At 33.4% G+C, this 26,421-nt stretch overlaps 2 protein-coding genes, 1 long non-coding RNA gene and 1 pseudogene across 3 annotated transcripts; 3 read left to right on the top strand and 1 right to left on the bottom strand.

The window, feature by feature from the left end:
* The first annotated feature begins 15,064 nt into the window (after positions 1-15,064).
* On the top strand, positions 15,065-15,503 carry LOC143636082 (uncharacterized). Its single transcript, XR_013154182.1, has 2 exons — positions 15,065-15,249; positions 15,348-15,503. It is a non-coding gene; the product is annotated as an uncharacterized LOC143636082 (long non-coding RNA).
* Positions 15,504-16,114: 611 nt separating this feature from the next.
* On the top strand, positions 16,115-18,754 carry LOC143636028 (protein DA1-related 1-like). Its single transcript, XM_077103721.1, has 10 exons — positions 16,115-16,168; positions 16,283-16,523; positions 16,612-16,750; positions 16,826-16,946; positions 17,168-17,251; positions 17,343-17,675; positions 17,769-17,831; positions 17,932-18,047; positions 18,130-18,188; positions 18,292-18,754. Exons 1-10 carry the CDS (start codon positions 16,115-16,117, stop codon positions 18,618-18,620), a joined length of 1,539 nt encoding a protein of 512 aa, XP_076959836.1. The 3' UTR covers positions 18,621-18,754.
* A 603-nt stretch (positions 18,755-19,357) lies between these two features.
* LOC143636081 (serine/threonine receptor-like kinase NFP) lies at positions 19,358-21,675 on the top strand (annotated as a pseudogene).
* LOC143636079 (lysM domain receptor-like kinase 4) lies at positions 21,610-23,768 on the bottom strand. The gene has a single exon (XM_077103763.1). It carries the CDS (start codon positions 23,709-23,711, stop codon positions 21,768-21,770), a length of 1,944 nt encoding a protein of 647 aa, XP_076959878.1. The 5' UTR covers positions 23,712-23,768; the 3' UTR covers positions 21,610-21,767.
* Positions 23,769-26,421: the final 2,653 nt, after the last annotated feature.

The raw sequence follows: 26,421 nt of genomic DNA, 5'->3' as shown, positions 1-26,421 counted from the left end.
TAATGTGATTGTAAATAGTAAATAGTGTTAATGATTTTTGTAGAATTGGGGGTTTTTTACTCATGAAATGAAATATTGATTAGAAAATTTAATGTTCTTTATAGTTTAAGTTAACCAGAATTTATGATCCGTGTGTTTAAGCCTTTATAATCGTATTGAAAACAGACGTGAATGGCTTGATCTACAGCTAAACGAATACAAATTATTTGTGTGAAACTATGAAAAAGTTATTCGAATTCGAAATTTTGTATGATAAAAAACCAAATCTGTTATTTAAGCTCACGCGTTATAGCAAGAAGTTGATAAAATTCTAAATTGTACTTAAAAAATGTCTAGCACGTTGAAATTCTAAATTGTACTTAAAAAATGTCTAGCACGTTGCAGTTAGACTGTAATGTTTTAAATCCGGTATTTTACTTGTATCGGATGAAGCAAGAAAATGGTACAAACGGTTATCAATCGAATAGTTTATCTTAAAATTTCTTATAAATTCAACTTCAACTACAAAAATAACTCAAAAGTAAATAATTTCATAACAAAAAATAATCCAAAAATTAATATATATTAAAAAAATAATAATACAAAAGCACTCAATGCTCTAGCAAATCGGCCCATATAAAAAATATGGCCCGCAAATATCAAAATTTATAGTACTTAAAGTCGGTTTCCCGGTAAAAACCTGTATTTTAGAAAAAAAAAACCGCCAGTACGATGTTCTAGCAAACTGGCCAAAAATACCGGACTCAAAATACCATTTTGCTGTGCGAAATCCGGTTTAACTGGTTTTTAAAACACTGGGCCTGGATTGCTAAACCGAACAAATAAAAATCATACGGTTGATAATTTAAGTTAGTATAAATTTTGTCATTTAAACATATGCAATTTATGAATCATGTTCTTTTAAAAGTTTATTTGTAAGCGGTGTCCTTTACATGACATATATGTTTGATTTTCGTTCTTTTAAATAATTGGCATCCAAAAACCTCGTTAAATCTTCGCATGTGGGGGCATTTAAGTCTTTTTACGCATACTATTTAAGTATTTATAATTAAAAAACAAATTAAATATATTATTAGGAAAAGAAACTAAATAAAATACGTTAAACAAAAACCCCGATAAGTTTTGACATGTTTGGATTTAACTGAGTTTTTGGATGACAGCTAGCGTAAATGACAAAAAAACGAATATATTTTGTCTTATAAAGGACTGTTCGCCAGATAAACTTTTTAAAGAGCCTGATAAAAAAAACGCATATATTTAAAGAACAAAATTTGTAATTCCGTTATTCAGAAATGTACTTAAAAAATGTCTAGCGTGTTTTGGCTGGACTGCTAAACCAAACAAACAAAAATCAGACAGTTGATAATATCTGAAAACCTACTTAAAAATGCCAATGACGTTGTGACTGGACTCTTAAACCAAGCAAAGGGCATTGTGGCTGGACTTTAACCAAGCAAAAGTTACACGTAAAGCCATCACCACTTTGGTGGGGTGGTAAAGGCTTTGGCCTTTTGGTGAGAGGTCTAGGGTTCGATTCCTGGCATTGGCGGTATAATGTAAATAGTAGGAGGAAAGCTTGTATGTTCAAAAAAAAAAAAAAAAAAAAAAGTTACACGTAAAAATGTTACGCGCACATGTTGACAAGTTAACTCGGAATTCAATGTGGTTTTTAATGGCTAATTTATGTGATTTTTATTTTGAAAGTAAGGCTAAAATATGTTTTTTAAATATTTTAACTCAACACCTTTCAATTTCTTTGGTGTTTAGGGATGTTTGGGATTCTTTATTTTATCACCTTATAACTTTTTGCGTAAGTTAATAAGCAACAATTTTTAACTTAATAACTTATCCTCTTACAATAACAACAATACAAAACACCTTTTAACTTTCAAAAGCTAATTCTAAACACCCACTTAAATGTTTTGTTGTTAGTGGACCACCAACCAAATTAAATTCGAATTCAATGTACTTTGAATTATAAATTGACATAATATTAATTATAATAACAATAATTGTTATCATAGTTAAATAAATATATAAAGAATTTATTAAAATCAGATAGTAATAATTATAATGATTATTATTGTTAAATAAATTTATAAAGAGTCAATTAAGAAGTTAACTTGTTATTCAATGGAGTTTGAATTACGAAAGGGTATGATATTAATTATAGTTAAATAGATTTTCAAATGGTTTTATTGAAATTAAATAAGAGTTATATGAGTTGGGTAATGTTAAAATACAAAGGACAACATAAATGAGAAGGGTGAGAAGGAATCCAGTCCATTGATCTTATATTTGAATGGCTGAGATTAATTTAATAAATAAAAATTAATGAAAAGGGCATTGAGGTAATAACCCACATTTGTTGATCTTCTCTTTCCACATACAAGGCACATGTCAATTCCCCCATCATTTTAAAATGTCTATAACTTTTTCATACGACATTATTTTTTTAAAAAAAATTCACCATAATAATAAGCGTTTTTTTATCTTTAATATGAGTATCATATTGTTATATAAAAATAAATAAAAAATTAATGGGTTTTTTAATTGTGTTTTTTTGTTGTTCATTGTGTCATTGTGTAATATGTTGTTTCCATTGTGTTTTACATTTCAAGTCATTGTGTTATATATATTCACCATTTTGTGTTACATTTTATGCCATTGTGTTATACGTATTCGTCATTGTGTCTTACGTTTTAGGTCATTGTTTTATACGTATTCACCATTGTGTTTTACGTTTCAAGTTATTGTGTAACATGTATTAATAGCGAAAAAAGACACAATGGTGTGCGAAAAGGCACAATGAAGAAAAAAGACACAATGGTGTGCAAAAAAACACAATGACGAAAAAAGACACAATGATAAGCGAAAAGACACAATGGTGTGCGAAAAGACACAATGAAGAAAAAAGACACAATAACAAAAAAAGACACAATGAATAAAAAAAGACACAATGACGAAAAAAGACACAATGATAAGCGAAAAGACACAATGGTGTGCGAAAAGACACAATGACGAAAAAAGACACAATTATAAGCGAAAATACACAATGACGAAAAAAGACACAATGACAAAAAAGACACGATGACGAAAAAAGACACAATGATAAGCGAAAAACACAATGGTGTGCGAAAAAAGACACAATTATAAGCGAAAAGACACAAGGTGTGCGAAAAGACATAATAACGAAAAAAGACACAATGATAAGTGAAAAGACACAATGGTGTGTGAAAAGACACAATGACGAAAAAAGACACAATTATAAGCGAAAAGACACAATGGTGTGGGAAAAGACACAATGACAAAAAAGACACAATGATAAGCGAAAAAGACACAATAGTGTACGAAAAGACACAATGACGTGATTATTGTTTTAAATTTTATATAACAAAAATCATACTCGTATTAAAGATAAAAAAAAGCTTGTTATTATGATGAATTTTTTTTAAAAAAATATCATATGAAAAAGTTATAAACGTTCTAAAATGACGGGGGTATTAACATGTGTCTTGCATGTGGGGAGAGAAAATGTGTACAATTACCTTTATACCCTTTTTTCTTTGGTCCTTACTTGACACATGTCAATTATTTATGACTTCTCACACTTCTCATTTTTATAACTCTTTGTAGAATAACTTGACCCACCTTAGTTATTTAGTATTTTCACTAATACTTTAAGAAAAAAACTAAAATATATGACATGTAAATATGTAGTAATAGCTTGTAGAATGAGCTACTCACATATACCAAATAAACAGCTTAAAAACGAACTAGACCCAAAATTTAATTGCACGAGAAAAAATAAATATGTAATAATAGCTTCTAGAATGTTTTAGGAGTTGTTTGGTAGCCTTTAAATGATTATATTAAGAGATTATCTCTGAATCAGTAAGATGAAGAATATGTTAGGTTATACCATTCAATGGCTCTTTGAGCCTCTTAATGGTTAAGTTTCGAACACATATAAATGATTCGGATGTTACCTTTTAATCAGTCATACTTCCTACTTACTTGCCAAACAAGCCTTTACTCACATATACTAAAGAAACAACTAAAAAGCCGGATTAGACCTAAAATTAAACTGCACTAGAAAAATTGAATAGGGGCTGAGTAAATTTATTTTTTTACAACTAATATTTCCTTAATGCATTAAGTGATAATATAACCTGTAATTTTTTGACTGAGAGTCATATAACTTTATCACTAGACCAAGATAATGGTTGTTCACTTGTTTGTATAAATTTTTCTAAAAAGTGGCGTGGAAATAACTTATTAGGAAATCAGAACATATTTACTATTGTAGCATAACACGACAAACAAAGAGACTTGTAGCATTTAAAAAAGAAGTTGAAACCATGACCATCATAATTACTCTCGGTGATAAATAGTTGTGTGTATCTTGGGTTTATTTGACATCTAAAAAAGTATGAATTTAATGATCTGGTTAGGTGTTGGAGCAAAGTCAAAAGACCAAGACCAAACTTTAATGTCATTTTCGCTTTGATACATTGTCATTGAGGTATTGAAAATGTTGCTTGCCGTTCAAAAATAAATTAATAAATAAATAAATAAAATGAAAAGCAGTTCATATTTAAAGGTCAAAACTCAAAACGTTATCACCTATCGACTTACCGATAATGTAAAAGCATTTAGATAAATATTTGAAGTAACTTTATTGTCATTTACTTTTTACATATTTACTTTAGATCAAAAGAATTTTAGGTTAAGGTGTAATACATATTTAGTTTACATGTTAGATTTTAGGTTAAACTATAATACGGTTCACGGTTAGAAATCAGTGGTGAAGGCTATCTTTTACTTTGGTGGGTGTCAGGGAGGTCTTCTCTAAGGGGTTTCTTTACGTGGGTGACAGAGTTTAAGTCTCTATCCAGACGAAAATTTGTCAAAAATAACCTTCATTTGTCTCTTAGATGCCTGTCTCTCATGTATTTGCGGTTAAAAAAAAAAGAAACAAAAATCGGTGGTGAGAAGTTTGAATCCAATCAAAACTTCACATGAAAATCAAACATTTTGTTATTCTTTTTAAGGTTGGATTTTGTAATCAAAGGACATTTTTGATAATTTACCGCCCGGACCGGTCATGTTTTATATGATCGGTTTTTGGTATAAACTGCAAGCGAACTTTTTGTTACATACTGTTCGAAAATTAGAAACCCCATGACCAAAAGTTAAAGGAAAAAACCAACCATGAAACCAAACTGATGATTGGTAATTTAAACGGTTTCAAAGTTTCAAACAAACCATGGACATCTATAATTATTACGTGATTACTAGGATTTGGTGTTACCAGCTGCATCGCGCGGACACCTTTTTTGTAAACTTGTGTGACCCATTTCTAGTTTTAAGTTACGCAGCGCAAATTAGTGTCTACCAACCCACCTCTTTTGCTATCAAGTACTTTTTTAGTAATATCAAATATTCATATTCGAGAGTTTTTTAGATTTTCTGTATTACTAAAAATAAAAATAACATGGTGAAAATGAAGTTGCTAGACAATGAAGTTGATGGTACGCATCTTCCTTTGAGTTGATCCACTGAATGTGCCTTACAAAAGGACAAAACGTATAATATCTTTCTTTCATCATTCTTTTCCCAAGTTGAATAAATCGTGAAATAGATATTATACATTAGGCCATTAGGGTATTTCCTTAACTAAGCTAAGGTTGCTTATAATTTCACAAAATTAATTTGCCTACTTGAATACTCTGAATTTGACTATTTTGGTTTGGATTCTTAGTTTTTGGATAGGTAATAAGACAACTGAATTATATGTTTGGTTTGGAGGGGATTTAAGTAGTGTTTAGTGTGAAGTAAAGAATGAGGAAAATTGAAATAATGCATTCAAACGTAGTGACTCATTTTCCCCTCATTTTTTTATTTTTATTATTCATCCTACCTTTATCGGCTATGCCCTCTTATTGTGTCCCTTCTTCATTGGGTAGACGATTTTTTTAATTTTGTTTAGTGAAACCGGACTCTGATTCAAAACCGGTTCTTAAACCTGTTCACCCCCCCCCCCCCCGGTTAAATTACCGATACCCAAGTTTGAATCCATATGAGAATATATCCATTGAAACCAGACGAATTGAACATGAATAAAACCGGCTTCAAATCGAACCCAATTATATTCTTTTAAAGCCGGTTCAAATCCGAATAGGTTTGGACCCAAAATCTGATTTTGTCCACCTATACAGCTAATCTGTTACTAGGGCCGTTCAAACCGCTCGTCGCTCGAACTCGCTCGGAAATTGCTCGCTCGTTTTTTCGCTCGATTGAAAATGAGTCGATCTGCTCGGTTCGATTTGTAAACGAGCCAAGCAATGAGCAAAGACCTGCTCGGTTCGGTTCGGCTCGAATATTTTTAATTTATTTTATATATAATTATATATGAAAAAATATATAACTATATAGACAAAATACATAAATATAAGCTTACAATTATTTTTACCCATTAATTTTTTTCAAATTCCGTCAATTTTATTGTTTTTTTTTTGTTCGATTCAAGTTTTTAGAATACTAGAAGTCTATTTACATTATCATTATATCTCACTTCAAACTTATTTTTAATAAAAATTTACAATATATTACACGTTTGTCTAAAAACTACTAATTTATTTATAAAATATATTATTTACAACCTTCAAATTTTTTTATTATTGAAAATTTTAAAGTGAAAAAGAAATAAATAATGTTCGAAATCGCTCGATGTTCGATCGAAAAATGCTCGATTCGATTTTGGCTCGTTTCGGTTTTCGCTCGGTTCGAATTTCAGCCGTTCGGTTCGGTTCGGTTGGAAACGAGCCAAGCAACGAGCAAGCCTTCGCTCGGCTCGGCTCGGCTCGGCTCGTGAACAGCCCTAACTGTTACTGTAGAGCTAGATAGAACTTTTGTTCATAATCAGCCCATAAATGAAACCACAAAAAAAATATTTGACTGAAAGGAATGACTCGAACACTCCGAGGGTGTGTTGGCCCAAACACTTGATAGTTGAAATTGCGTTGGTCCAAACACTCTTGAAATTATTTTGGCCCAAAAGATATGACTTCTAATTTGCTAGATAAGTATAAAAAAAAAACTCGCTAAAAAGCAAATGGAAACAAATTAGTTCGTATAAACACTTTTTTTTATCTTTTGATAAAATAATTCATTCTCTTCATAAAAAATAGGAAATAGAATCAATAAAACCAATAAAGATGTTTTCCATTCATACCTAGAGTTGAATACCCCGTTTAAAAATCCATAGGAATCAAAAGAAAAGACAAATCTCTTATGATACACCAGATCCAGCTAGGTTATTGGTAGAGTGAATAAATCTATAAATTAGTAAGTATAAGTCTAAAAGTCTAAACTGCTATTTGCATAAGGAAAATGAATATTCTTATATTCATTCAATCATTCCAGAATAATCACGTCCGATGGATTCACACGGGAAATGTTTGTTTTGTATAGTGTGTGTATAATTGTATTAAAGTAAACAACCTAAATCATTTTGACTTCTCATAGTTTATCCTTATTTATAGAACTGTTTCACTATGGGATTAATATTATTACGTGTTTTGATTATAGAAATGCTATGATTGACAATTTTTTATTATCAAATACTTAGTCGATTTTTTTTTTTTTATTTTTTTTTTCATATAGGGACAACATGGTGGTAATGGTATAATCCTCTAATGGCTACCTAGGGTTGAATGGCTCGAATCATGCAGTGTGTAGGCATCTCATAACCAATATTATCCATTTTATGTTGCATTAATTTATTTTTGGGTGTTAAAATACATGTAGGTGAAAACTCATCCTAGAGAATGTCTCTTGTTCTAAAACTTCTTTCATTTAAGCATATTTAACTTGTTGTCAACTCGTTTACAACTAATACGTTAAAAAAGCGTTTGATACTTAAAACTATACTTATTTATGAACAAATATTTTTACATATACAAATGATTTGTTGTTTGTCAAATGTGTCATGACCGTGCTGTCTGTGCAAGATTTTGCAACGTTTCATGACTGCTTCTGGCCATAACAAATATGTAGGGCGCACCATCATCCATTGGTCTTCAAACATGTTTTGATTCATTTACACCGAACCTCATTTGCCTCATGGGATCTGGCAAGTAAGCTGGAAGCCCAATGCAATGTATCAAAGGCTTTCTTAGAAACCAACCTTAATGTCAATTCCTATCTAACAAACACATTTCTTTTTTACTTCCCAATAAGCTTGCCAATCACCTCTTATACATGTTTTTCTCTATGATTTTGTAGCAGCATTCCATCATAAGCTTTTGGCCTAAAATTCCCATGGCCGGTAGAATTTGTGGCTTTTGGCCTTTTGTTAGAAGAAATGAAGGTTTATGTATATATATATATATATATATATATATATATATATATATATATATATTTTTGTTAATGTAGTTTAATGATAAATGTATTTGTTTTCATATATTTTTTTTGTTAATGTAGTTTAATGATATATTTATTCTGTTTTTCATGTGTTTTTTGTTGATACACATGTAATATTGATTCGATAATTTATTTTAAGCTAAACAGATTGTTGCAATAGTAATGAATTTAACAGTTTTGAAAAGATCTTTAAGAGTGGACATTCACAACTTTCTAGCTTTCATGTATCAACGCTTATAGTTTATAATATCCTAGTATGAATAACTTAACAGCTTATGATGAGAGATTATTATTATTCTAACTAGTAAACGCATTCATGCGTCACAGCAACTCGATTTTGTATAAAACAGGTAAAAATAAGCACCTCACAACAAGTATTTTCGAAAGATAAAAAAACATTTCTCACATAATGAAAAGATATTTAGCATTTCAATCTAGTTTGTTAGTTTCTTGAGGTCAACTTACCACCAATAGTCCAACATCTTAAAGTTATGAAATGCTAACTAATGCATATATAAGTTAATTGTATTATGTCCATAAAGACGTGAACCTAAGAGTAATAATGCATAAATTAACTGTATTATGTGCATCAAGATTTGGATCTATATACACTATTAAGTGATGGTACATCTTACAAAACAATTTTTGGTTTAATCTTAAATATATATACACAAAACTTTTAAAAGCTCTCTGGTTGCTCTCTATATTTGCTTAAGCCATCAGATTATTTTATCTGTAAATGAAGGCTTCTCGTGCATTTGACTTGAATTTACGGGTATGGGTCTCACCAAACCTAGATAGCCGTTAAACGAGTTATAACATTTCAATAAATTAAAAATTAATCTAACCAAATATTTGTTGTGAAATTCTTATAAAATAGGGATATTCTAAATTAATATCTGATTTTAAAAAAATATTATTTGTAATTAAGAAACAATTTTATGGTAAAAAAAAATAAGTGGGCATTGGCTCTCACCAAACTCAGATAGTTTTTAAACCGGGTTATAACATCTGATTTATTTTTGAAACCTTTTATCATCAAACAATAAGTATGTTATTAACTTCCGTACAGTAAATAAAATGAAAATTCAAAAAATATATAAATATTAGAACCGATTAATATACAATAACCCCAATTATATAATAAGAGTAATGGTTCTTTGAATTAATATTAAATATATAGCAACGAAATTTACCAAAAACATTATTTGGTTTCATTTTCTATTTTGGTCCTTAATCATGTCCGGATTTATCAAATTGAACTATTTATCTTAAATCATATTAAATGTTTCGTGTAAGTGTGCTGCTAAACGTACCCCACCCCCATCCATTTTTACTAAACATACTCTCTCCCTTAGGTTTTACATTAATACGATTTAGACCTTTTTGTTGTTGTTTTTTTTTTGTCATTTTGTTATCTTTTTATTCTATTTTTATTTAACAACGTTTTTTTCTATTTATCTTTTTATGTATATTTAAAAGCCTTTAATAAAAACATATTTTTTCTTACATAGAAAAACGTTTTTTTCTTATATAATAAGCATTGTTTTTCTTGTTTTAAAAAAATGTTTTTTTGTCTATACTTGTTTTAATATTTTTGAAGAGCGTTCTTTTTAAATTAAGAGAGTTTACATTCTTTTATAAAAAATCATATTAGTTTTATAAATAAAAAGGTTAAATAACATACAACTTGATAAACAAATTTGGCTCTTTTCTTGATGACGGGTGTAGCCTAAGGAATTAATAAAATGGCTTCCACACATTAACGTTAAAATGGTTAGAAGGTTAAAAGCTTCGTTTCCCGCCCAAATTTAGGGAAACAAGTACGTGAACAGTAGCCACGTGCAACAGTACAACGTCAAATCACTATTCACATCACTGTTCCCTCTGAACAAGAAACATGCTCAGAAAAAGCATTATTATTATAATCGTTACCCGACGGTTAAAAGCTTCCCGACCATAAAATGTCAACCCTCTAGCAGACTGGAGGTTAACTAGTTTACACACTGGATAAAAGGCTTGCATCTCTCCCTCTATAAAAGGATGATCCAGCCATAAGTAAGAACACAACAGGTTAGGGAGTTAACATATACTCTCTAATCTTCTCTTCTTTCTTGAGAAACTAGCATTTTGCTTGTTTCTTTCTTACTTCACAAACATCATAGCTTCAGCAAGAACTTCATCCAAAAACCGGTCTCAAACTCCTCGGTATTGGATCTCCGGTGAATTATAACAACTAACAACAAACTAGTGAACCTCTCTCTACGTTTTGCAAACGTAGAAGAACACCACGACATGTGTTAGGTTAACCTGAACCCTTGAAGCTTGTTAGTTTAACCAGTCTATTCACTATCATTAGTCTTATAATTGTTGTAGCAACATTTCTCAATTAAAATTAACTCATGTATCTAAACCTAACAAAAAAAAATCAAATTGTTTTGAATACATTTTATAAAAAAAATAAAAAACTAGCTAGAGAAAACATACAAAACTTTTTAATACATGTAAAAAAAATAAACAAACTTTTAATAAGATATTAATGAAATAAAATAATAAAATCAATAAAAAAAAGAATTGTAAAACAAAAATAAAAACGTAATAGTTTTTTATTTGATATTTGAGAGAATTATAAAATAAAATAAGAGGGACTATAATGTCAACTACAAATGTTAAAGGGAAATGAAAGTTGAGGGGAAGGGGGGTGTATGGTAGCAAGGGATGGTGGTGTTAAACACTGTGCTTGTCGTTTTCAACTTCGTGTCATGTTCAACTTGTTTGACACAACACACTATGTTCTATGCCCTCTAGTCCTTCTACAACATGCAAAAATCAACTTTCCAAGGCATTCACATTGGAATATCTCTCTACATAATATAAAAAAATAAATAAATAAAATCATTTCTCTATATTTATCTTTTAGTTTTCACATTCCATTCCCCTTGTCTATATTCTTTTATACTTAAGGTACACACTCACAACTCTATGTAACGATAAAAAATTATGCAGAGCCTAAGACATGTAGAAAGCATACCAAATTACAAACTTAATAACTTCATAACTTATATATAATTTGAACGACAAAGAAAAACATGATAAATCATAGTGGTGGAGCCACATTTGTGGGATCAGGTTCGCCTGAAACCAGTCTATTTTCGGTTTTATATATACTTATAGTATCGTATTAACAAACGAACCCATTATTTTCCGTCGAACGAACCCATTATCATTAAAAAAATCTCTGGCAGAATAATTTGACCATCCCAAACGATTATATGTAGAGATCAAAACTATCTGAGATGAAAAAAAAGTGAACCTAATATAGTTGAGTTTTACCTCATATATTTGGAGTGACTCTGTAAAAAGTCCTAAAACATTCGTTTGAAATTCGGTAAAAAATATTGACGATAAAATGAATATGGATTATTATCGGCCAATATCATTCAATAGGGATTATTAAAATCCAATAAACCTTAAACATATTATTAAGTAAAGAAAATTGGAAAAGATGACCTAATTATATTAGGCTTTCTTTTTTGCTTAATTTTTCATTTAACACAAACCAAACTGCATCTGGATAATGGATAAGCGAGCAACAAGCTGCGCCGCTATCCCCTTTTGGGTCGCAAAGCCTATTCTACTAAATATCAATCCTTGGTTCCTCGGGCTCTGCGAGTCACTGTGGACCACCTTTTGCACCCGCTCCAAAAAGCGAACCGCCTCGGGAACTAGGGATCCAAATGTGTCGAAGGCAAATGGAATGAACACGTGCCGATTCTTCAAACACGTTGCCTCATGCTTAGCAACCTTCCTAGATTCCGCCCTCAAACCCGCCTGTCTCGGAACGAAGCCACTATCTTTCAGCCCCACTAATGGGGATACCCCAGTGAGGTTGACACATGCATGCTTACCCCCTGCCCAGCCAAACACAAGAACGTCCGCATGACGCAGTGTAGATCTTCCCTCTCTCTGATCATTCAGAAAGTTAACCGGTGCCTCTTTTTTTGCTGATATCCCAGCACGCCTAAGCACATCTCATAAGACATCTCTAACCAAGTTGTGACGATACTTGAACCCCGGCAATTCCTTACAGTGGAGGGCATACTCACCAAATTTATCCAAACAAGCTTTTTTTACAGATGCGGTTGATTCGTCTGGAGGGAAAATAGGAATCATGGGCTGGTATTTAAGGATGACTCTGTATTCAACTGCCTACATCTGTTGCCCAAGACCTTCAATGGGCACAACAATCAAAAAATCTTAGGCATGAGCCCCCTTGAGACAAGCAAAAACTGCATTTTGTCTCAGAGTCATATCGAATCGCTCCTCTAAATCATGTACGTGTTTACCATAAAGAGCACTCGCCAAGGTTTGTTGAGGTTTCTTGGGGGCGGTCTCCTTATCAGTAAAACCACCTAGATCAAGGTCCGGAAGAGTTGTTCCAATATTACCAAGTGCAAGGGAGTAGTCAGTATCTACCCCCATAATACCAGCGCTTCGTAAGATGTGGTACTAAATTTCCACGACTGGGCTCTGAATGCCACAAAGGTATATGCGGAGACATAGACCCATGGACTATAGACCCATGGTAAATAAAAAGTTACGAAGTGCTTTTCAGATGTAAAAGAAAAAAAACAAACAGAGAGTCACCATAGTTGTAGAAATTCTCTTTAAGCACTTTATTTTATTATTTTTAATATACTTGACTCACCCTTTATAGTTTATTAGGTATTATTCCCCGTATTATGGGGTTGTGTTTCTTTTTTCGTGTCTAATATTTATATATTTTTATTTTAAATTTATTTATTGTAAGAAAGTTAATTATTTACTTAGGGATTGATGATTAAAAGGTTTCACAAATAAATGAGATGCTATAACTCGCTTAAAAACTATGGGTTTGGTGAGACCCATTACCCGCTTATTATTATTTTTTTACTACAAAATTATTTCTTAATATAAATAATACATTTTTATTAAAAAAATTGGATATTAATTTTTAGTATATCCCTATTTTATAGGATTTTCATATCAAATGTCTGGTGAGATTAAATTTAATGTAATGAGATGTTATAACTCGTTTAAGGTTATATGGGTTTGCTAAGACCTATACCAGCGAATTTTGGTCAAATGCATGAAAAGTCTTCATTTACAAATAAACCAATTTGGTGACTTGAAAGAATATAATAAGCAACCAAATAGCTTTTAAATGTTTCGTTTATTTGTATTTAAGATTAAGATTCTTAGTTCTATAGATCACCTTTTCTTTTCCTTTTTTTCTTTCATCCCCCCCTTTTTTGCATTCAACATGTATTGTAATTTATTTACATCCTCATATGTTGTTTCGCATTATTCGTTTATAATATTTATATAATTTTTTGAATTTTAATTTTATTTATTGTAAGAATGTTAATAATATACTTAAGATTTTATAATAAAAGGGTTCATAAATAAATGAGATGTTATACCGGTTAAAAGTTATCTGGGTTTAGCGAGACCCACGACCCGCTTATTTTTTTTTACTATAAAATTTATTTCTTACTTATAAATAATATATATATATATATTTAAATGGATATTTTACTATATCCCTATTTTATAGGATTTTCATATCAAATATTTAATAAGATTAGTTTTTGATATGATGAGATCTTATAACCCGTTTAAAGACTATTTGGGTTTGGTAAGACATATACCCATGAATTCGGGTCATATGCATGAGAAACATTCGTTTAAAAATAAAACAATCTGGTGGCTTTAAAGAATTTATGAAGCTTTCGTTTATATATAATTAAGATATCTTGTTATTGTTTTACTTAATGTAGAGGGAACACTTAGCAGTTTTATTTTATTCTATTTTTAATTTATCTGTTTATTATTTTATTCAGTTTGTTGTTTATTAAATATCAATTAATTTTTGGTTTTATTTTGAATAACATTTTTTAGATGAAGATATCCTTTTATTATTACTTTTTAAATTACAATATATTTTTTAAATACCAATTAATTCAACTTTCTAAAAATGAACTGACCCGAAAAATTTGATGTCAAAAAAAATGATTTCAAATATCGGAAAATTACGAACCCATATGATAAAAATTATGATCATGTTACTGGAAAATCACTTTGACAGTTTTATTTTATTCTATTTTTAATGTATCTATTTATTATTTTATTCAGTTTGTTGTTTATTAAATATCAATTAATTTTTGGTTTAATTTTGAATAACATTTTTTATTAGATGAAGATATCCTTTTGTTATTACTATTTAATTACAAAATTATTTTTTAAATGCCAATTAATTCAATTTTCTAAAAATGACCCGACCTAAAAATTTCAATGTCAAATAATAATGATTCAAACATCGGAAAATTATGAATCTATATGATAAAAATTCTGATTCCGTCACTGAAGATCACTTCAATAACAAAATCACTTCAAAACAGAAAAAAAATAAATTCCTATTGAAAAGATGAATAGTAACTTGGAATTCAACAATTATGTTCTCATTCACCAACCCAAATAAATGCTTAGTTGAATAACAAGACTCAATTTCAAATTAAAACTACACACAAAACCACTGGTTTACATTATTTAATTGACAAAATAATACTCTCACATCCAACTAAACATTTGGATGTTACTCAAATGTCTTTGTAAAGTTAGGCCCAAATAGCACAATCTAGTGAATAACCACACTCACTCTCTCTTTCATCAATTCAATTGGGAGAAAGAGAAAGAAAACGAAAGAAAGAAGGTAAACAGTTGGTTTCATAATCTTGACATGATGATCCAAGTGCTCAATTTCAACATTCTACTGCAATGGTAACATTCAATTTCATCATATCTTTTATACACTTTATTATTGCTAAACTTTCCAACTTTATGTTTTTTACCCTAATTTTTTGCTCTGTTTTTTGTAGAATCTTAATCAAATTAGGTTCAAGATCCTCCCTTTATTGTTGTTCTTGAGGACTTGGGGTCTCATAATTGATGATTATGCTTGTAATTGAGTTCAGTTTCTTGAATGATTTCTGGGTTCATCATCTTCATTGGTTTCTGTGGATTCTTTGAATTGTTTAAGGTCAGATTTTTTATACCCAGAAATATTATCTATTTATCTGCACAGTGACGTCATAAATTGAAAAAAAAAACAATTATCTGGAAGATTCTTGGTTTATTTCACTTTTCAAAGCTGTTGTTGTTGTTGTTGAGTGTTGACCCCTTTTAATACTTGATGGTGTTGGTGGAAGTTGAGATCAATTATGGATCTTTTTATCATAAAGATTGAGCTTTTATTCTAAATGTGTCCAAAAAGAGTTTAGTTCATTTGATTTTAAGCACTATTGTGTTCATGTTGTTCATCTTTTACGGGCTTTTGAAATCACACGCGGTAAAGGTGTTAGCTTTATCAAATCTTTATTTGTGCAATTGCAAATTTTTAGACTTTTTAACTTGTTATACAATTTTTGTGTAATTACTAAAGAATTATATGGTTTGCAGAAAACAGTTAACAAGCCCGACTGTATACAATCTTTTGTGGTATGGGTTGGCTAACTAAGATATTCAAAGGGTCAAGCTTGGGCTCGAGTCATAGAGTCACCGAAGGGCGGTATCGTGAGAGATATGAAAGTGAGGGAGTTTGGGAGGACCTGCCTACCACATAATTTTTATATATGTTAATGACTTAATGATTAAAGGGTGTTTGGCATTGTGTTTTGAAAGTGATTATGTGATATATGGAGTAAGCAGAATTAGGTAACCAGATAATCACTTTTTAAAACGAAATGCAAAACACCCCCTTACTTTTGAAACATTCTGTAATAATATTGTACTTAAATTTCCCTACTTCATGTAGGATGAATTGTTGGACTTTGATAATGAAGAAATTGATCGAGCTATTGCACTTTCACTTGCTGAAGAAGATGAAAGAAGTGTGTGTTCTGTTGTAGAAGACGATACAAAAAGTGTGTGTTCAAGTTTAGAAGCAGAAGAAGACGAAGACGAAGACGAAGATGAAGAGAAAGAAGAAGACGAAGATCAAAAGGATGAAGTTCCATCTCATACTGAAGAAGATCACAAAGGAAAAAAAGTAATTGGTAGGTTGTATTTTCTGATGAATTCTCATTCGTTTACAATATATTAATATTACTGCATGTATTTATAATTGAGAGTGCATTTTATTAGATGACGATTCTTATCTCAAGGAAGATGAAGAGCTCGCGAAGGCTATTCAGTTGAGCTTAAACGCGGATTTGCCGCCGAGGAATAATAACTTTGGAAGCCTGTTTCCTCGTTTGCCAGGCTTCTTTCAAGGTGTACAAAAGTAGATAATCTTGTATTATAATCTTTTAGTTTCTTATAAATATTTGAAATAATGTTTTAAAATATGCGAGTGTAGGACATGTGCTGGTTGCAATGGTAGAATTGGTCATGGGCGGTTTTTGAGTTGCATGGGAGGAGTTTGGCATCCTGAATGTTTCCGTTGTCATGCTTGCAATTTACCAATATCTGATTTTGAGGTCAAACTCTACTCCAAGTCAAACTTATTATAAACAAGTCAAACAAACTTACCTTCAATTTTGTAACCTTAACCGCTTTAGAAAGATTCATATTTTGAAAAAAGATGTCAGCTTTAGATTCAGAATACAGATCACATATCACTCTTCATCCATGAAAAATCTGACATTTATGCATATTGTTACTTTGATTTTGACTTTGACTTCCCTGTTCATCTGTGTAGTTCTCCATGTCTGAAAACCGCCCCTTCCACAAATCCTGCTATAAAGAACACCATCACCCGAAATGTGATGTTTGCAAGAACTTTGTAAGTTCCTTTTTTTAATCACACAGATACTACTTTATATGCGATTGTAGATAAAGTTGGTATATTTTACCTTTTCTCATTTTATACACAGATACCAACAAATAGAGGCGGTCTAATCGAGTATCGGGCCCACCCGTTTTGGCTACAAAAGTACTGCCCAGCCCACGAGCATGATGGAACTCCTAGATGTTGCAGCTGTGAAAGAATGGAACCTAGAGATACAAGATATTTATTGCTGGATGATGGTCGAAAGCTATGCCTTCAGTGTCTTGACTCTGCAATAATGGATACTCATGAATGTCAACCTCTTTATCTTGAAATTCAGGATTTTTATGAAGGATTAAACATGAAAATTGAGCAACAAGTTCCCCTGTTGTTGGTTGAAAGACAAGCGCTAAATGAAGCCATGGAGGGTGAAAAACACGTAAGCATAAATACATTTGTAGTATTACTGAAACTACATTATAAATTAATAATTGTCATATTAGTTTCAAGATTTATTCTTTATTATTGGCAGGGTCATCATCACATGCCTGAAACTAGAGGACTTTGCCTTTCAGAAGAACAAACCATCAGTACTGTATGAATCTTGAATCTTTTTAATTTTAAGTAGAGAAACTTTCCAGGTTTTTTATAAATTTTTTTGAAGTTTTTTTTATTTGTTTTAATGAAAATACCAGATAATAAGGAGGCCCAGGGTTGGTGCGGGACGAATAATAGACATGTTTACAGAGCCTTATATGCTAGTTCGTAGATGTAAAGTGACGGCTATTCTCATATTATATAGTCTCCCTAGGTAATTTTTCGTATACGACTTTTATATAATTATAAATAATGCTTTTATATACAATTAAAGATGTAAAACTTAATAAATTCAGGTTGTTAACGGGCTCAATTCTGGCTCATGAGATGATGCATGCATGGCTCCGGCTTAAAGGTTCTTACTTTTTCTCTTAATATCAGAACACATTGACGAAAATGTCCTCTACCTTCCAACTTTCTTGTTTCGTAACCGAGGTTAACTTAGTAATTTTTAACAGGGTACTCTAATTTACCACCTGATGTTGAAGAAGGGATCTGTCAAATTCTAGCTCATATGTGGTTGGACTCGGAGATTATGGCTGGAGCTAGTGGTACTAGCGCTGCTTCATCATCCTCATCTGCATCTGCACCCGCACATGCATCATCAAAAAAAGGCAAGAGGTCGGAGTTCAAGAAGCAACTCGGTGAGTTCTTTAAACACCAGATCGAGTCAGATACATCTGCAGCTTATGGTGATGGATTCAGAGAAGGAAACAAGGCGGTGCTTAAGTACGGTCTCAGAAGCACTCTTGATCATATTCGGCTTACCGGAAGATTTCCTTGCTAGTTAAACTTCATCATCAACGAATCTTGATGATTAATTAAAAAAAACATAGTATTTATAATCAACTCTTTGAAATGGTGGCATTACAGTCTGTGTTCTGTAACTCTTGATATATAGGGAAAAGAATAATCAACATAGTATTTCATTACAATAAAACATTTGCACTTCTTTTATATACCAGACTAGGGTTTACTGCTTTAAATCTTACTGCTTTTAAATTTCTTGAAATGCACTTTCAATTCTCTAGCAATCTTGGCATAAATATAAGTGATTTTTTTCTAATACCAATTTGAAATGTATTTGTTGCCATAAATATTATCTTTAAGAAAACTGGGTGGGGAACCATACCCGGTTCTCAACCCGAACTGAAACGAACCCGCTGTGAAACCATCTCAAACTTAACCATAGGGTTGAAACCGGTTCGTGATCCTATACTTTGAAAGTGGTTTGAATCTCAAATCTGAATCTAACTGGTTCAAACCCGGCTTCAACCTGGTCAAACCCGATCCTCCCCCCTTCAAAAAACCAAGTTGGAACCTGAAACCTTTTCACCAAAAATGGGGGTGGTACGTAGGAACCTTTCGTAAAAAACGGATTTGACATTCTTTGACACCACCCAATTTCAACTCGAACCAATTTGGGCTAGAAAGTAGAAACCCGATTTGTGCACCTCTACGGGACAGCCTTTTTCTCTACAGGTTTAACCGTTTTTAAGTCCCTTAACAAGAATACTGTGGGTCAAACCTTAATGGATCCACTTGGAGTGGGTCGGGGCGCACTAGTCCTGTAATATTATTCCAAAGTTTTCTTTTTCTGGTTAACTTGTGCAAATACGTTAACACTTTATTTATGGTGTTTTGAAAGCTTCTAACCATTACCAGACAGCCTTTAGCTAAGATGCTGCAGCTAATGTCATATTAAGCCGGCTAGACTTGGTTTATTGGCCAATTAAATGAATATTTTATACGATTTTTGGAGTTATCTTAGTTAATAAATCAAAATGGCATAAAGGTATGTACATATTTTATTTAGGCTCATTTTTATATTAAGGACTGAAAGCTACTTAATACTAGTAAGTAGTAACAATATAATAGCACCTGTGAATGAAGGTCATTAGCATGGCATTCTCATTTCTTCCATTGCTAGCTCTTTCTGTATTCTTATTTTCACCAAATAATGTCCATGCAACAACACCTGCAGACACTAACTTCACGTGTTCTGCTGACTCACCGCCTTCCTGTCAAACCTACGTCACATATCGTGCCAGGTCGCCTTACATGACTCTCGGCAACATATCTGATCTGTTTGGTGTCAGCCGTTTGAGTATAGCAGAAGCTAGCAATCTCACTTCAGAAAATGAAAATATACTTTATGATCAGCTTTTGTTGATACCCGTTACTTGTAGCTGTAACGGGAGTCATTTTTTTTCTAATGTCACATATGAAACACAAAAAGGTGATAGCTTTTATGTTGTTGCGTCTTCTGTGTTTCAGAATCTGACCAATTATCATGTTGTTGAAGATATGAACCCTGCTCTAAACCCGACCAATTTGACGGTTGGTGATCAAGCGGTCTTCCCTTTGTTCTGTAAGTGTCCTAAACAGTTACAAAATCAAGAAAGATATCTTATTACTTATGTATGGCAACCGGAAGATAATATCATGAATGTGAGCACTATGTTTAACACAAGTTCTTATGATGTTGCTAACGAGAATAACTTCCGGAATTTCACTGCTGCTTCGTGTCTTCCGGTTATCATACCCGTCTCTAAATTACCAAACTTCCCGCCACCTCATCATCTCCCCGGTCCTGAAACTAAAAAGTCAAAAAAAGTTCAGACAGTCTTTGTTATCTTTGGAACAACTGGATCTTTCTTTGTTATTATTATGTTATGGTTTCTGACTTACAAATACCGTTCACGCAAATTAAAAAGAATACTGGCTCGTAACGAGTCGTCTTTTGAGTTCACTGATCTTCTTTACATGAAGAAAGCTGCAAAACATGAACAGATCGCGCCCACGAAGAAGAATCAAGATAAACTGCTTCCAGGGGTTTCAGGCTATTTAAGCAGACCAGTCATGTATGACACGAAAGAGATAATGGAAGCAACTATGAATCTTAGTGAACGGTACAGAATTGGTGGGGCGGTTTACAAGGCCATGATCCATGGTCAGATTTTGGCTGTGAAAAAAACCCGAGATGCAACCGAAGAACTCAAGATTTTACAAAGAGTACACCACACAAATTTAGTGAAATTAATGGGAATTTCATCTGGTATTGGTGGGAACTGTTTTCTGGTTTATGAGTATGCCGAAAAAGGCTCACTCGATAAATGGCTGTTTTCAAGACATTTATCTTCTTCTTTGGGTTCACATGTTAATGTCAATCTCTCATGGTCTCAAAGATTGAATCTAGCGTTAGATATTGCCAACGGTCTTCAGTATATGCATGAACATTGTCAACCGAGTATTGCACATAGAGACCTCAGGACAAGTAATATACTTCTAGACTCCAATTTCAAGGGCAAAATTGGAAATTTCTCAGCAGCTGGACCTGCTATAAGCTCCATCATGTTAAAAGTTGATGTTTTTGCGTTCGGCGTTATTCTATTAGAATTGCTTTCAGGCAAGAAAGCCACAGAAACTAGAGATGATGGAGAGATTTGTATGGCATGGAAGGAAATTAAAAAGATACTTGAAGTTGAAGATAAAAGAGAAGAAAGTTTAAGCTATGGATGGATCCAAATCTCGGTAGCTTTTACTCGATTGATGCTGCTTTGAGTATGGCTGCATTAGCTAGAGCTTGCACATCTGAGAAATCTGCAGATAGACCAGGAATGACAGAAATTGTGTTTAATTTGTCGGTTCTCAGTCAATCATATTCTGAAATGTACGAAAGATCTTCGACTTCTTCAGGTTTAGAAACCGAAGATGTTCATATAATTGGTTCGGTTATAGGTCCTTAAAACATATAAATCTCATAGGTCATATCATGTTTCTTGAATATACTTTTTAGTCTATTTGTGTATTCTTTGCAATCCTAACACTTTTATTATAGATGAAAAACAGATTACAGCATAAGACAATATATTTTATACATAATAAAGATACACAATGAAACATTTTACAAAATCTATCTCTTTTACAAAATCTATCTCGCTTGAACTGAAATGGTCAGTGAAAGATCTCCAGCCTGTGAGGTGGTCAGAACCCTGGAAAGACATTGTGAAACCTCATTCATATCCGGGCGAGCTGATGGATCTTTATCGAGGCAGCCGTCAATCAATTTGACCACAGACATGGCGAGTTGCGGAGGATAATTCCCTCGGAGGCGTTGGTCAATGAAATCGGTCAACTTTTCGTTTTTGTCAGTGTTTTCTTCCTCAAGGACATCATATAAAACCTCAGACAAATTCTTGTTCACCTTCTCGTACAGATCAGAAACATGTTTTCCTGTAACTATTTCAAGCAACAGAACGCCAAATCCGTAAACATCAAGTTTTGTGGAGATCAAACCGTTTTCCAAATACTCGGGAGACATGTAACCTCTAGTACCAACAATGTGTCGGGTCAGTGCAAATTGACCTTCTTGCCCTTCAGCAGACCTTGCAAGATCAAAATTTGTAATCTTGGCTCTGAAATCACCATCAAGAAGAACATTGCTGCTTTCTAGATTCTTGTAAACATACGGAGGCGTGGTATAACTGTGGAGGTAATCAAGCCCGTTTGCTACATCTAAACCAATTTGAATTCTCTGCATCCAGTTTAACAACTTGTTGCTGCCTTGTGCATTATAATAGATCCAATCGCCTAACGGTCCATTAACAGCAAACTCATAAACAAGGTACCAATGACCGTCACTAAAACAAACGCCCAATAGGTTAACGAGATTATGATGGTGAATAGTGTTGAGCATACGAATCTCGTTCGACACGTCACCATGCATTTTCTTGATAGCAACAAGTTCTCCTCTGATTGTACCTTGGTAAACAGACCCTTTAAGTAAGCATTTTGGGCTAAAATCTTGTGTGGCTGACTCAAGTTCTTCAACTTTGTACACTTTAAGGGATTGAGCTATGCTACTTAAACTCTCCATAAATTCCGAGTCTTCATCAACATCCAACTTCTTATCCCACGGTTTCTCAACGGCTTCAAAGCTCTGAGAAGCCGAAGGAACAACCACCACGGGTGGAAGCACTTTCTTTTTCTTGAAAAAGAAAACGCACAACCCGATAGCAAATGCAAGAACAACCCCTCCAAGGACTCCTACAAGCACATACACCCATTTATGATCACTGGCAGGCGTAGCAGGCGATGGCTCTAACAGCGATGGTGGAGGCGGTGTGGACGGTGGAGGCGGTGGTGCTATGGTTTGCAATCTTGAAGGCGGATTCGAAAGCGGGATTAAAAGTGTGGTAAAGGGGTAGATCATATCATCCTGTTCTGATAAACCATTAGCTTCAAGAGTCATCTCAGTATCAACACCAAAACTATCACTTATAGCCGAAACCCATTGTCCCCACGTGACCAAGTAAGATAACAAATACTTAACACCATCAGCAGCTTGTTTTTGAGTTGGACAAGCACATCTTAATGGCACAGTTAGTTTAGAACCTGGATAAATATTAACAGTCTTACTGTTTCTTTCAGTTTCAATAGCTTGACAAGTGGACAACCCTCCAAACGTGTCGTTAGCGATCAAAAAGACCGTGTCTCCAGACCGGATAACATACGTTGCGTTCGCTTGGTAGACCTGGCCTAAACATGAACACCGGGTGGGTACAAGCACGGTTTGACCGGTTGCAAATGTGTAGGTTTGTGAGACAGAGTTGAGTTGTGAGAGCTGAGTTTGGTTTGCATTTAACAGAGTGGAGATGGATGCAACAGTGTTGTAAGGCGGGTTGGACCGGAAAGTGAGGTAAGCTTGACATGTGTGATTAAGACCGTTACAAGCATAACCATAAACAGAAGTTGAAGTGTTTCTGGTAACACAGTCTGTGTTGAACTCCTTGATGTATGGTTGTTGGGCTTGGATTAAAACATGTGGATAGAGTAAGAGGAAACAACAAACGAAGAGGAAACACAGGGATGACATGTTTGGATGGAGTTGACTTTGGGTGGATGAAGTGGTGTTGATAAAGATGAAAGATATATATATTGTTTTGAGGGAGTTTGCCCATGGGCGCATTGGCATGCCTTGGCCGTGCCTTTGGCTTGCCCATGGGCGCCTTGGCATGCCTTGGCCTGGCCATGGGCGTGCCTAGGCATGCCTTTGGCTTGCCTTGGCCGAGCTTTGGCATGCCTTGGATGTGCCTTGGCCTGGCCATGGGCGCCTTGTCATGCCGTTGGCTTGCCATGGGCGTGCCTTGGCATGCCTTTGGCTTGCCCATGGGAAGGTTTTGAATTGAAATGGTCAACGTGATTTGATTGGAGTGAATACTGGTGCATACCCCTTCAAATACGATAATTTTGTTGGGGTAACGGTTCAAATGCTAGTGGGAAAAGTTAATTCAGCGTGTTGGCATCTTGTTATCAAGGCCCACGCAAGTTGGATCCCCCCCTCTACTTTACGTTTCTGAAGGGGTGTGCATATTCCTAAAATAATTTAAACGTTTTTAATAGTTTTGGGTTACGGCCCGTGTTAGCAAGGATAAGAATGTATTTATGAAACGAATAGTATAATATGATTATGTGAAGGTTTAGTAGTTACATGATGAAAATTTACAATGTAAAACGATGTAAGCATAGGAAAGATGTTGACTATATATTTATTACTGATTTTTCTTACGTGACAAATGTTATGATGAAGACGATGGCCATTGCCCAATGAGCTGCATCGGCTTACACGACAATGGAATGATGACGACGGCAGTCATCATTCAACGGGCTGAATGGTCTTACATGACAGATGAAATGATGATGACACCAGTCATTGTCCAACGAGGCCAAACAGTCTTACGTGACACATAGAACACATAAATTAACATTTAATAGGATGAATGTTATAAATTTGCCTCTAATTTACACAAAAACCAAAATCACATTATTATTACTTGGTAACTTCCACTTTAATTGATCAATCTCTTACTTGTATACGGTATCGATAATGCTTGGTTGGCAGGTAAAATACCGGTACGGTAGCCGTACCATCTGCTAATCCATGGCTTATATTATTTGTTCAAACCACAACCACACTCGATGATTTAATAATAATGGAAGTTTCTATTCCGTTTGAACCGGGAACGAGATTGGTTGCTATGATCTCGCAGTTGTTCGTTTTGTCACATAGAGGCGATAACATCACTCTGAGTTCTCTTTCTATGAATGGTGCATATGTTTTTGTTAGATTTAAATTATGTTATTTGATATAGGATTAGGGCTCAATCGTTCATATACACTCGCGATTACTAGCAAGTTAACACTTACAAGTTTCTAGGTTATGAGTTATGAGTTTATGACATTCAGTGACAAAATATGCAAACACAAGAAAATGATATCTGCACATTATACACGCCAATACATAGGGTTGTAAACGAAGCCTTGTTCATGTTTGTTTGTTTAGCATTTAACTTGTTCACGAACGCCAACCGAACGGAAAATCTTCTTTGTGTTCGTTCATTAAGGAATTGAACTTGTTCGCAAACGCAAACGCAAACGCAAACGAACATGTTCTATTTAAGAAAAAAAGAGCAAAATTCTTAATCGAAAACATTTGACCTAATCACCTTAATTACATTTAAAGTTAAGCACTTGAGATAATAATAATCATAAGCATAATCGTCCCCTTATAATGTCAATGAAGCACGAGTTTGTAAGTTCAAGCAAAATTTTATAAAACAAATTATTAACGAAACAAACTTAACATAATCAATAAAATTATAAATATAAATGTTAGGTTGGCTATTACAAAAAAAAATTATAAAAATATAAAACAAACCTTTAAAATAACGAACATATGCAAACGAACGTAAACGAACACATTACCGAACGCTCACGAACACAAATGAACGAACGCAACCTATGTTCATGTTCCTTCATTTAGTTACTAAATGAACAAAATTTCTTGTTTGTGTTCGTTCGTTTATTAAACAAGCAAACTTAAAATAACTTCCCTCCGAACGATTCACGAACAGTTCGCTGAACTTTTGGTTCGTTTACAGCCCTATCTTCTTTCCGTTTAGTGTAGCTTACATATATGGGGCATTGGTAATCTAACAAAAAAAAACAGATATCGACGGTTTGCTCAGATCTACTTCGTCGTCCCGAACACCTCTCTCAGTTTTCCGGCGATGTGGCTGTTCTTCGTCACCATCTCCTTTGTTGTGCCTGAAAACGTGAAGATCGCGTTTGTTTGTGTTGTGGTGGTGCCGTCCATGGCTGTTTGGTGGTAGAGGAGTTGTGTTGGTGGTGAAGAGGATGAAGATGGATTGGGAAAGTGGTGGTTGTGGGCCCCACTATCATCCACGTCATCAAAAACTAACGGAGTCAAGATTCCGTTAGCTCGGTGGAGAAAAATAGGTTGAAAGTTGGAAACCGTCCTGGTACATTTCTTAAGTTGAGCTTAGCAATGAGTCAAGTTGGGATTATTAGAATTCAATATCCCTTTATAATAATGTCATTGTTTGGTTTTAGAACATTGATTAGTTCTCATAAGCCAACTTTACGATAGGTGTTAGCGTTCATGAATATACGGTCCAGTCAATTTCCGGATATAATAAATGCGTACTTATTTTTATTAAATCGACCACGTAGATCTGCCCCTATATAATGTAACCTAGAATTAGGATTTGAAATAGAGCTAGAGG

This window comes from Bidens hawaiensis, unplaced genomic scaffold, assembly GCF_021521415.1.
Source record: "Bidens hawaiensis isolate Kalapana, Puna unplaced genomic scaffold, B.hawaiensis_p1.1 tig00007761_1, whole genome shotgun sequence".
Classification (NCBI taxonomy): domain Eukaryota; kingdom Viridiplantae; phylum Streptophyta; class Magnoliopsida; order Asterales; family Asteraceae; genus Bidens; species Bidens hawaiensis.
Note: the sequence above shows the minus strand (reverse complement) of the source record. Positions and strands in the feature narration are given on the sequence as shown.